The sequence below is a fragment of the Pleurodeles waltl genome, chromosome 11 (assembly GCF_031143425.1).
Source record: "Pleurodeles waltl isolate 20211129_DDA chromosome 11, aPleWal1.hap1.20221129, whole genome shotgun sequence".
Taxonomy (NCBI): domain Eukaryota; kingdom Metazoa; phylum Chordata; class Amphibia; order Caudata; family Salamandridae; genus Pleurodeles; species Pleurodeles waltl.
This window is the reverse complement of record NC_090450.1, coordinates 529144418-529157140: the sequence shown is the minus strand read 5'-3', so window position 1 is coordinate 529157140 and position 12723 is coordinate 529144418. Positions and strand designations below refer to the sequence as shown.

Genomic DNA, 12723 nt, shown 5'->3' with positions numbered 1-12723 from the left:
ACCCTTGGGGTGATGGCTCTTGATTTTACGGGCTCTTCAAAAATTTGTTTTGCGTGCCGTAACATCCCTGGTAGCATTGGGAGACATTGATATTGGCTGTGTGTAGCCGAGAGGGTGTTAAATAAAAAATCATCCTCTATAGGATCGGAATGCAGTTGGACATTGTGGAATTCTGCTGCCCTAGCCACCAGTTGCGAGTATGAGGTACTGTCCTCTGGCGGTGACGGCTTTGTGGGGTATGACTCGGGATCATTGTCCGGCACTGGGGTGTCATACAGGTCCCAAGCGTCTTGATCCTGATCGTCATGACTTATGGTAGTTTGCGCTGGTGAGTGCATTTGTGGCGGTGTTTGTGCCGGCGATGCCTGTGGTGGAGAGGGCGGAGGCGTGACTTTTTTAACCACTTTGGCTTGTGGTTGTGCGTCATCCTTTGGAAGTCCGATCCTTCTTTTCCTCATGATTGGGGGAAGGGTTGATATCTTCCCTGTGTCTTGCTGGATGTACAGTCTCTTTTGTGTGTAGTCCGATTCTACACTTTGGAGCTCTTGTCCAAATCTGTGCATTTGGCCACTTATTCCTTGTTCCTCTGAGTAGGATGAAGGTGTGGTATTTTTCGGCGCAGAGAGAGAATCTTTTTTCGGTTTCGGCACCAACAGAATTTTTGTTCCTTTCGGCATGGATTCTCGGTGCCGATGTTTTTCGGTGCCGGTATCTTGTTTTTGTCTCTCGGAGCCGCTTTCTCGGCTCCGAGGTTGCTCCATGGCGGTCCCTCGACCGGAGTCGGGTGTCTTCGCTATGGGCGTGCCCTTTTTCGGCGCCTTCGACGGGTCGCCTGTTTTATGGGTCGAGCCATGGCCTGTTGGCAGTGGCGTCCCCTGGGCTTTCGGTTTGTCGATGGATTTACTTTTCGACGTCTTATTCACAGTTTGTTGCTGTTGTTCGACGTCGGAGTCTCCGGATTCTGATTCCGGAACCGAGAATGTTTCCTCTTCCTCGTCGAAACGTTGTTTTGTCGACGTGGACGCCATTTGTTGACGCCTGGCTCTTCGGTCCCGGAGTGTTTTTCTGGACCGGAAGGCTCGACAGGCTTCACAGGTATCCTCCTTGTGCTCGGGGGACAAGCACAAGTTACAGACCAAGTGCTGATCTGTATAAGGATACTTACTGTGACATTTTGGGCAGAAACGAAACGGGGTCCGTTCCATCGGCTTCGATGTCGCACGCGGTCGGGCCGACCAGGCCCCGATGGGGGATCGAAACTACCCCAAAGTCTTCCGATGATCGGTGTCGATGTACCTAACTATTCCGATACCGAACGGAACAATACCGACGCTTTCTTCCGAGATTCTGACTAACTTTCCGAACCGAAACACGGAGCGAAAAGGAATACGTCCGAACCCGACAGCGGAAAAAAACAATCTAAGATGGAGTCGACGCCCATGCGCAATGGAGCCGAGGAGGGAGGAGTCCTTCGGTCCCGTGACCAAAAAGACTTCTTCGAAGAAAAACAACTTGTAATACTCCGAGCCCAACACCAGGCAGCGGACTGTGCCAAACATGTGTATCTGCAGCAACATATGCCATCGAACTAATAATATCACACATCAATTACCACTTGAGATGTCAGCAATTTACAGTCATCTGGAAGAATTGGAATAAATGTTTCAGAACCTTTTTAGGCGATACGTACATACCACCGCACTGATATGAGGTACTAAGGCTAGTTGGGGGTCAAACAGACACATATCGCTATGTTCTTTGATCACATGGACATCTGTCTTCTATGCATTAACCTTTAGTTTACTACTTTCCAAACACTTAAAGATTAAACACAGTATGTTGAAATTCCAATAGCATGGAACGTTAACTATCTTGACACACTTATGTAGGAAGCTGGCTCTTTATTTTGTATATCACAATGAAATATACCATGCAAAGAGTCCAGGGATTCCCTTACTAGTGGACAGGGCCACTCTAGCAATCCCAATGTGTTCTTTCAGGGGGTAGTGCAATTAGTGCAATTCTTGAAAGCTTGCAATGTTATCCTATGGAGGAACAACAAATATGGCAAACAGGTAACCAATCTCCTGGACTTAAGGTGGGTATTGGGCAAGGATCAGGACCACACCAGGAGGTCACACAAGGCAGCATTGGTGTGGCTGCGCGCAGAGGTGTAGCGCGGTATTGGGTACCCAATGTTAGTCAATGGGGATTGGCCTGGTTGCTAAGAGGCTGCCTGTTACGACTAGGTGTCCAGCTGGGCGAGTCACTGAGTAGGCACAGGTCATGCGATGCTCGGGAACGTAGGGACACCAGTGATCCTCTTCTCCTCGGTCCGGGGCAGCCGGGTGCAGAGGGTTCTTGGACTGTCGGGTGTCAGCCACTGTTGGCGGTCGCGGTGGAGGGGGCCCTTAGAGACAGGCTACAGGCATGGAATGGGGGACTAGTCCAGGTGAACCAATAAGTGGGCTCAAATCTCACAAGCCTGGGAGACGCAGAGACACCAGTAGTCCCCCTTCTCCTCAGTTTGGGGCGTCTGGGTGCAGAGGTGCAGTGGACCATCAGGGTTGCCGCTACCGGAGGAGGTCGCGGTTGGGAGGGGTCTGCATAAAGAGACTGCAGGCATTGGCGTGTAGGTCGCAGTGGGGAAACCCACAATGGACTTCGTCTTTGGAGAGGAAAGGGACCAGGCTGACACCATTAGCACACTTCAACATGGGCTGGGAGGCTCGGGTGCAGTATGGTGGCAGTCTGGTGGTCTAGAGTCCTCTGCAGGGATGCAGGGGAGCAGCTCCACTACTCCACCAAAGTTCCCTTTTGCTATGGTGAAGGCTGGCACTCTTTCTGGGCTTTTGGAAGTTTCAGCAGCTGGAGGACAAAGCGACTTTAGCACAATTGTTGAAGTTGGCAGGCAGGCTGGCAGGGTTGGTGCTGAGCCCATCAATGGTCTTCAATTCTCACTTTTGCTTCACTGAAGAGTCCTTCTTCTTCAGGTCAGCGGGTTCTGATTTCCTGGTACCAGGGACTCCATAAAAAATACTAAATTCATGGCCATTTTGGGAAGTGTAGGTTAATAGCCAATAAGCTACTTACCCCTGAGGTCCCTACACTCCTATATAACCACTTCCTGTGGAAAGTGGGCAAAACTCTGTCCCAGAGATCCTAAACCTGCCAATACCAAGATGGTAGATTTCTAAATGTTGTGTCCACATCAGGCAGCACACCTCAGGGGTAGGACTGACCTGAGGGGTGGACACACCTCTCTGAATACTAAATTTCCTGTCTGTCCAGGTGTCAAATGAAGCCCCATGCCCTGGAATGTAGATTCGCAGGTCATCCTGTTAGGTGGGGTGTGTAAACATCTCTCCTAGAGCACACTTTGTTTCTGACCGCCCAAGAGCAAAGGCTCTCACCCTACAGGGTCAGAAGCATGCCTGGTGGTGGCAGGCTGGCTAAAACTAGTCAGACCCAGGAATACCTGTGGAGCAGCAGAGCTGCTTCCCTGCATCTTTTCAGGCACCCCAAGAGACCTGACTGAAAAAAGCTGACACCAGAAAGCAGCACTGCACCTGTGCCACTTAGCCCGAGGTGAAGTGGGTCAACAGTGCCAACGTGGCTCCCCCAGCCCTCCATAGACAAAGTCCAACTTCGTCTTGCCCACCGTGGACTCACTGACGCCGTCTGCAGTCTCTGCCCGCAGGCCCCCTCAACTGCAAGTGCTCCTGGTAGAGAAAACCTGGCGCTTCAGGACACCTCTGCACCCATCGCTCCGCCCATCGCTCCTGGCCTGTGGAGAAGAGGACCGAAGGTGTCCCGCCATCCCCGAGCATATCAAGACTTGATTTCACCTGTTGGTTCTCCTTGTCTGGACTCCCAGGCCAAACATGCAGCCTCTTTTCAACCACATTGATCCCCACTGTCTAACATTGGGAACCTTGCGCGGTACTACCCCCCTGCACCCGGCCTGTCCAGTGCCACCTGGTGTGACCTGATGATGTGGTCCTGACACTTGCCCAATACTTAAGTCCACGAGATTGGTCCCCTAAGTTGCTGTCCTATACCTGAATGCAGTACTTGTTTTTCTCTCCATGGGATAACATTGCCACTTCTGAAAAGTGTAGACTTTTGAAACTTGAAAGTATTTTTCTTCCAAAATGTACTTACCTGATCGTATTGATTCTGGTACCTACACATATATAAAGATATTTGGTATTTTTGTAAATTGGTTTGGATCTCCTTGAGCCGTGTGTCGCATTTATTGACTGTGTGTGAATTTGCAGATGTGTAACACTCCGCTGCTCAACCACACTGCTACCACCTAAAAGAGCACCTTGGGACTGCAAGAGCAACCCCTGCCCACTAGTAAGGGAACCCCTGACTCTTTGCACAATATATCTCATTTTGATATACCAAATAAGGAGCCAGCGTCCTACACTGTTTACTAGGGACTTAAAAGGGTGCTAAAGATATGGCCTACTGGGGAACAATTGCACAGTTTTAGGGTAAGAGATCGGACATAGGGTACCTGGTTGGCAGGGCCCCAGTGCACTTTCAGTCAGACCTGCACCAGATACCAGGCAAAAGAGGCTGTTACCATGTTTTCTACAACTATGAACTGGAGGGAAGTTTGATCTCGAGGCACCCCACTGACTAGAAATACACTTTTAACTATGTTTACACCAGAGCCAGGAAGTGAATCATTGTTGCTAAGTGTTTGAAATGTGTTTATTTATGTAAATAGTAGACATTTTTAAAATTATACATATAGTATTGTTTGTCATCAGGTCATCTGTGTTTTTTTATAGAATAATATTGTGATTTTTACCAGACTGTGTTTTAGATTTTTTTTTTTTTTTAATAAAATGCCTTTTGTTATATTGTGCATTTTTTTTTCACTTCTTGGCATATGTATTTTTTTTTTTTTTTAAACGAATGTGTTCTATTTCAGTAATTGGAGAAAGTTACCATGTTTGCACTGCTGTTTAATTCAGAGTAGTTAGGGAAGCAAATCGCAAAGATACATCATCATTCTGCAGTCGACAAAATCAAAGTTCCAAGCTTGCACTGCTTACCTTTAGAAGAAGCTGCTTTGTCTTCACTTCTGTCCAAAGCAGCTAAACAAAGTGCGTTTTCTCTGGTCTATTAAAAAACAAAAACAAGCATGTATGTCAATCATTGAAAAAAAACTGCATTCTGCAACAGTATAAAATTTCACTCAAAGCATATCTGGGACAAGAGCTATCATCACAAGAAGGAAGGTTTGTGGCTATCTTCATAATACTGGCAAAATGCACACGTGGGTCTCATGAATTATAGACCACTTTTCTTAAAAAATAAAAAAAGATATACACAGAGACCTAATCATGAAACCGCTGTGGTTAAAAGTGAGAGCCTCAGAACCACATTAGCCCTCCCTTTTCTATTTGGAGCAGAGTGGAGGTATGTGCCAGTACCCTGATAGAACTACACTCACTCAAAACAGGACAAAGCTACAACAGGTAAAATATGCATTAGCGTTTGTACAGTGCCTTTGATCAGTAATTAAGTACCAAAATGCTTTTGCACATAGCTATTACAGATAGAGGTCTTTGTACAACATGAGGATCTAAAGCCAACTGCCAATTTTGGGTCTGGCATAAGCCAAACCCTCTTGATTTTACTAAGATAACACATTTCAAGTATTTACCTATAGGGGCTTTCAGCCAGCTCTTTCATCCAGTGGCTTATTAAAGTATCACTCTTTTCTTCGGCCCACTACAACATACAGCATGAAGAAATCGGGTCAGCCAACTTCAGCTATTGGCTGTCTTCGTTGTGAGTGATGGAATTCTACTCTTTCACAAGAAGCACATCCACATACAGAGCAGTCTTCTTCATTACTGGGAGTACTATGGCAATATGCGTTTTCTGAGACCAAAAAATATTTTTGCTTTTAGCGATTGGTTGCGCAGGCTTGTTCTTTTATCCTCTCACCGACATTGTAGTCAGTTTCACAAAGCATAACTGAATGCAAAAAAATCCAACTAACTATGGATAGCTTACACATGGCTTCACCTGGACAAAATGCTTTATAGATGTCTGGGTGGATGATCTGATATGTCTTGTCTTGGTTAGTACATCTTTTAACTTTAATCCTAGTCACAGAATTGCTTCACTAGCTTTAGAAAATGTCCTAACCAAAAGAAACAGCTCAAGACTGCAGGGACCCTCCGGAATTTTTTTGATTTACTAAAAAAAATGCAAAGCTGTCACTTTTGTGAAAAGTACCTACTTTTTACAAAATCTCATTTGAAATTTATAAGAGACCTCGGTGGCGGACTATTTTATTGATGCCTTTACTGGACTAGATAACATAAGGGTATGTAGTTAATGTATGCAGCATTTCATATCCTTATTTGGGGGAGTCGAAGCACATTTTTGGATGGGCCACAAGCTGAGTCGCACTAGAGCATATATGGATGACAGTGTTGTATTTCTTGTGAATCAAAAACAGTTTTGTTATCATTCCTGAGTGACCAGAGAGTAGCTCTTATCTTGTCTTGTCTTGTCTTGGGATGAAGCAGATAAGTGTGAAGGAGAAACCGACTTAGCCAAAGAGCAACAGGATGCTGCGTAAATCTGCACCAAAAAAAAAAAAAGGGCGATAATCATATAAGGCCAGTAATTCAAATGGTCTCATGTGATAGGCAGAAATGCTGTAAAATGAGTAAAATGATTGCAAATGTACAAGAAAAGGGATTGCTTACACGATCAATAGTGTGCACTGTTTTTCAAAGGCAGGAATACAACCTTCTGCTCTACAAATACACCTCTTTGGTACATTAAGAAGTGTAAAAGGAATTATGGTTGGTAATCTGAACAGACAAGAACACAATCTTTAAAAAAAACACACATTTCATCTACCTCTGCTAGGCTGATGGAGGGTAAAGTTTTGAGCAGCTGCTCACACCATGAACCAATCTTATGTGCGTTAAGGCTGGTGAGTCCTAGCTGGGTCATAGTTCACAACTTAGACTGGCATCTCACACACAAGAGATCGTAAGGCGAAGCATTTGGTAGGTTGCTGCCTTGACAACACAAGAACGAATCTACCTGCTCTATACTAACTTCCCATCCCCACCCCATGGGCAAACTCAATACTTTTTTTTAGATCCCAGAGACCCTTGATCTTTCTTATTAGTAGGGCAGTTACATTTCAGGTTAAAAAAGTTACAGTGTGATGAAAGGAGTCTTACCCACCTTCCACATTTTAAACTGGGCCAGCGGTATGAGGCACAGTCTGTTCCTACTATTTCAAATAGTCTTAAAGTCAGCAGAGGAACATACTCAAGTTCTCTTACCGTGTCGCCATGCCCCCTCTGCAATTTAGAAGAGACCAATGCAGGAATTATCACTAGTGGATGGAAAGAACCGAGGAGCTTGGGGTGAGGGATAAGAGGATCACTTGTCTTAGGGAAAAGGGCATGAAGGAGACGGAAAAGGAGTTTACTTTCTCTCCTCACTGTCGCATGCGATGCTAGAATGGCAAGATGATTAAAAAGGGCTTGGAGGACTTGCCTGTCTCAAATAAGAGCATCACACATCATTCTAATTAGGCCTCTAAGCAAAACAGTCTCTGTCTTTCCAGCTCTGAACAGAATGTATTACGTTTTTGGGAAGACCTTTTCTTATTTTAGCTATTTTTAAATTTATTAGTATGGGATTTTCAGTCATTCAAACAGATCTTACTCGTACTCATGATCTTCAGTTTTTGTCAGCCTCAAGACTGACAAAAATATTATGCTGGGGATGCACAGCGTTCCTTCCCTGCCTTAGTCACTTCCTCGAGAAACAAAGTTTTGGAGATCCCACAAGCAGAATTCACTTTCAGAGGTACTGTCACTTAGGGAAGTGAGGCCAGCTGTTTCTGTATCTGGAAAATGCACACATAGGCATCTTAAGACACGAACAGGCCAAAACGTCTGTTGCCTCAGGGTTCCAGGACAGCTAACTGCTGGTTATTGCACCATTTAGACAAGGGCCCTAAATCTACTCCGCATTGAATGCAATCCTTTCCTTGCCCCTGACCTAGACAACTACCAGGTCTCTCTTCTTTCAGAGTTTGGAAAGGATGCCTTGAAAGGCATTCATAGCCTCATTAAGCACTACCAGAGCCACCAGTTACATGTAATAAGGCTTCTGGTACTTCTTGATATGCTAGAGCAATCACACACTGCCCCATATGCTCTTGATATCTCTACGCTTTACAACTGTCTCTGAGAGCTGTGGGTTCCTTGGGAGATGCTAACACCACCGTTATTGTTAAATTATAAAAATCTGTTCTTATGCACAAGAATAGTATACTACTGATAAGACTCTGTCATATAAGCTAAATTCACACAAAGGCCTCATCTTTGGACACCAATTTGTTACGGAGAGTTCCACATACATTTCTGCTTTCACCTTCCTCAATAAGCCTCAGTAGTACACACACTGCATCTTGTACAAAAGAAGGGTTTACGGATTGGCAGAATACAGATACAGGAAATGGTGCGTCACTGGCAGAAGTGGCTTGTATGTCTGTTTTCACTTCCTCAGCACACCAATGGAGGTCAATCTAATCGGAGTCCCCACACACCCCAACAGTCAAAGGAGTGATCCTCCTTCCTTCATCAGGAGCTCAATTAGGCAAGCCTTCATCTTTCACCTCACCAGAGGAAAATATGGTGGGCAAATAATTTACTTTACCATAAAGGAACAATATACTCACAGCTCTTAAGTACTCAAAATAATAATGGTTTATAATACCGATTTTTTTTTTTAGATCTTCCCATTCAGCACCAGCTGCCCAAATGACGTTTCTCATCTTACAAAGAAGACTTGTTAGTAAACCAAGAGGTGGCAGCGCTGGTCAGGAATAGGGTGGAGGTTCCTACCTCACTCCTAGGAGTTTTGTCAGTTACATTTTTTTGGTATAGAAGAAACTCAAAGGTTAGCAATCAGTTATACATCTGAATTCTATAAACAGGTAGATCTTATATCAACATTTAAAGATGAAAGGCATACATTTTAGAGATACCATCAAATCATCCATCGTGAAAGATGCTTATTTCTCTATCCTAATTTTTGAAAAATGGCAGATGTTTTTTAAGTTCCACTGGGGCAGACAGATGCAGCAGTTATGCAGCCTCCTCTCCAGTCTGTCCTTGAACCCCTTTGTGTTTCACTAAAGTCCTCCTAACTGTCTTAGGCCACCTAAGACTTTTAGCTAGTTATCAGCCTTGACAACATTCTCCTGGTGGCCCAGTACCCTTCACGATTAGCTACATTATACCATAGGCCTTCGCCATCATTTAGGTTTCCTTCTGAATTTTGAAAAGTTGGATTGCACTCCCTTCAAAGGAAGCAGAGTTCCCTTGCTTCCCTGTGTCTACCAAAATTGCCTGTTCTAACTGGTCAGTAAACAGGTGAGTCTGATCCTTGTATTCGCACAAACTTTGGAAAATTGCACCTTCACACATAAATAACCTAGTTTCTGCATATGTCCCACCATTAAAACTTTGTGGAGTTCATGGAGGCCAAAAATGAGCATTGTTCAAATAATATTCAAGACGACTCCTTGACAACAATATTTGCACATTTGTAATACAGAACAGCCAAATATTATGTCAAATGAGACATCATTCCACTATCAACACAATTAAGGAACACAGCAACCAAAACTTCTTCTGAACAAACGTTGCTAAAAACTAAATATATATACACATATACACACATATATATATACATATATATACATATATAAAAAACATTTGTAAACCAGGATCATCTAGCAAAATTTCATACTTTAATTATAAATAAGAAAATGTCAAACCTTTATCTTTTTCTGCTTGCTTTTTCTTGCTTCTTCTGCTGCTTGACCAGCTGCCTCATTGAGGTACTTATTGCCCACTTTGCTTTCAAACCATTTTAGGTCAACAAAGACTTCATTAAAGTGTTCACGGTCAAACTGGAAACAGATAACATATTAGTGTTCTCCAAATTGCAGGTAGCTGCCATTAACTTGAAGATACAAAAAAGTTTAAATAAATAAGGCATACTGTTTGACATAATCTCTACTGCAAACTTTAATGAAGGCCTGAATGATGAAAAATCAATTGATGCTGGGAAACTGGTAAAGAAGCCACCTGACTGACAATATAGTCAACCTGGTAAAATATAAAGAGTTAAAGGATGAGTGACGACTCCCAAAATAGTGTAAATGAGCACTCTGGGCCTGATTTAGATATCGGCGGACGGGTTACTCTGTCAAAACGGTGACTGATATCCTGAAATATAAATCCCATAGGAAATAAAAGGATTTATATTTCAGCGGATGGGATAATCGTCCCAGTTGTGACAAGGTAGCCTGTCTGTCGATATCTAAATCAGACCCTCTGGCATCACAAAAGATGAAAGCAGCATAATTAGTTAGTCAATGTTGTGACTAGCACTGGTAGTACTAAATCAACCTTCATCCAAACTTATGAAATATCGGAGCTAACAGTCCATGGAATGGTGAACACAAATTATTTTGAAAAAGGTGCACAAGAGCACGCACACATAGAATTAAAATATCAGATCCCACCCGTCCACCCATCCACAGGACACACAACTCGAGTTCTGACTATCTGAAGAGAGAATAGTTTTCAGCCACTTAGACAAGTGAGTCTAGGTGGGTGGTTACCAGGAGGAACGAGGGATAGCCAAGGAAGCATTGCTTACAATGACTGGCTTATCAAGCCCAATTCCCATTATAATCATAGCATGATTATTAACAAAATGTTTTAGTAATCTGGACATGTAATAGGAAACCCCACACTCTAATACAAAACTCCCTAGTAGACACCAAGGAAAGGATTTCCTTTGAGAAATTAAATTCTGCTCTGGGTAATGCTGAACGTAGGTGATGAGTGAACTAGAATGGTGCACTAAAACCTTAAAGAGAATACAAGAGAAACCCTCAACCTCCTGGACAACAAACTCTAATGGGGAGTGCATAAGTGTAGGCAGGAACTCCTAACCAGATACATTCAGGGCAGGGCCAATGCTACACTAAAGCCACTGTAGGCAACTGTATAACAATGCAAATAGCAGTAATCGGGCACCATATTGCACTAAACGGCAATGACACTGTAGGAATGGGAAACACTTGTTTGTCAAAATATCACTTTGTCTGGGGCTCTAAAATTCCTTACAGTGTGTATGTATTCTGTGCCAAAGACCACACAAATCTGAAAAAAATAGGGGCGAGAGAGGGGCCCTCCCAGCGTAACAGGTCAGAGTAAAGCCCTTTTAGCACTAGATTGGGATTGACTCTGCAGAATGAGAAGCTGAAGCAAGAAGAGCAATGAAAGATGTGCAATTCAAAAAACAAACAGCATGAACAGAATCCGGTAACATGCCACAGTGAGGAGAAACCCAAAAATGGACTGTGAAGTGAGGGAGAAAAGGCCATTAAGCTGAACTCAACCTAGATCAGGGTAGAGGATAAATAACAAAAGTACTAAAGAAAATTCTTACTGGGGGCAGAATCGTAACTAGGTAGCCTGTGTATGCACCAATCCACAATGACATATGGAAAACGTGAAGAGGCCAATACATTAAAAAAAAAAAATGTACTATGCCAGGAGCATCTAACAAAGGTACAAGAGGCCAGAATGCACGTCAGATTTTCAGCATCTCTGCATAATAAATTTGCATTCTATGAAACTAAATTGAACTCATTTACATAGGCAGTGGGTATTCCAAAAAGCTGGCCTAGATGGGGCACTCAAGTAGGTTGGATGTACGTACATATGCTTCTCTTGTGCCCATCCTTCCCAATAGAAGTTAATGAAGCTATGGTTGAAAGGCTCCACAGAGGTAGCGCACTGTTTTCCGGAAACTGATTTTAGGAACACGAGCTGTTAAAGTTACTTTGAAGAAGAATCTAAGTATGTTCTTTGTTTTTGTGTCAACTAAGAACCTACCCATCGAAAAAGAGATTAACAATATTACTGTGGGCAACTCCATCAGGAACCATTGATGTCAGTTTGTCATCACTGATGACAGAAAACCAGAAGACAACATTACTGAATGGAGTCTTCACACTTTCCTTGGCACTATCAAAAGGCACTACAAACAAAACAATGTTAGGTCCAACTGGGCATCTCAGGTAAACTCCAGATACTGCTCTCAAAAGATATATTGGACACAAACTGGCTTTCGGTCCTACAAGGCAACTACACTGTTAAGAAGGGTGTCTAGGCAAAGCACAGAGAAAGGTCACCACACATACAAAACCGGGTGGAAGAGGCCTACTGGATGCTGTCAATATCCCACCAATAAAACCTTCATGGCACCTTTCGTAGACAAAACTACTAAAAAGGGTCAAGAGACCCTTAGGTTCCCCAGTTTGTTTGGCCTAAGAGGAACCAGAAAGCATGAGGCCCAGATACTAGAAAGGACATAGAACAGTGAGAACTGTCAGAGAACAACAGCATAAAGCTCTCGGAGTACAAAAAACAAGAGACTGCAGGACCTGAGCAGAAAGGTTTCCACATGCAAACATGCAGAGAGAAGAAAAAGATCTTAAATCCTGCTGGACTAGTGACATGGACAACACGTTTTTAGAGGTTTGTTTTTCTCATCAAAAAAAAATAGTTCTTGTTTAGATATCCCATGAGTATGAAGTAAGGGAAGCTAGATGCACAAGGAAATAGA

At 43.5% G+C, this 12723-nt stretch overlaps 1 protein-coding gene across 1 annotated transcript in view; it reads right to left on the bottom strand.

Annotated features, from left to right (window-relative positions):
- The window catches only part of XRN1 (5'-3' exoribonuclease 1), an 838379-nt gene that overhangs the window by 780674 nt on the left and 44982 nt on the right, over positions 1 to 12723 (bottom strand). Inside the window, exons 10-11 of the mRNA XM_069213922.1 lie at positions 9854 to 9988; positions 5073 to 5139 (exon numbers count right to left, since the gene is read on the bottom strand). Coding sequence (XP_069070023.1) covers positions 5073 to 5139; positions 9854 to 9988 — 202 coding nt within the window. The remainder of the gene's footprint in view (positions 1 to 5072; positions 5140 to 9853; positions 9989 to 12723) is intronic.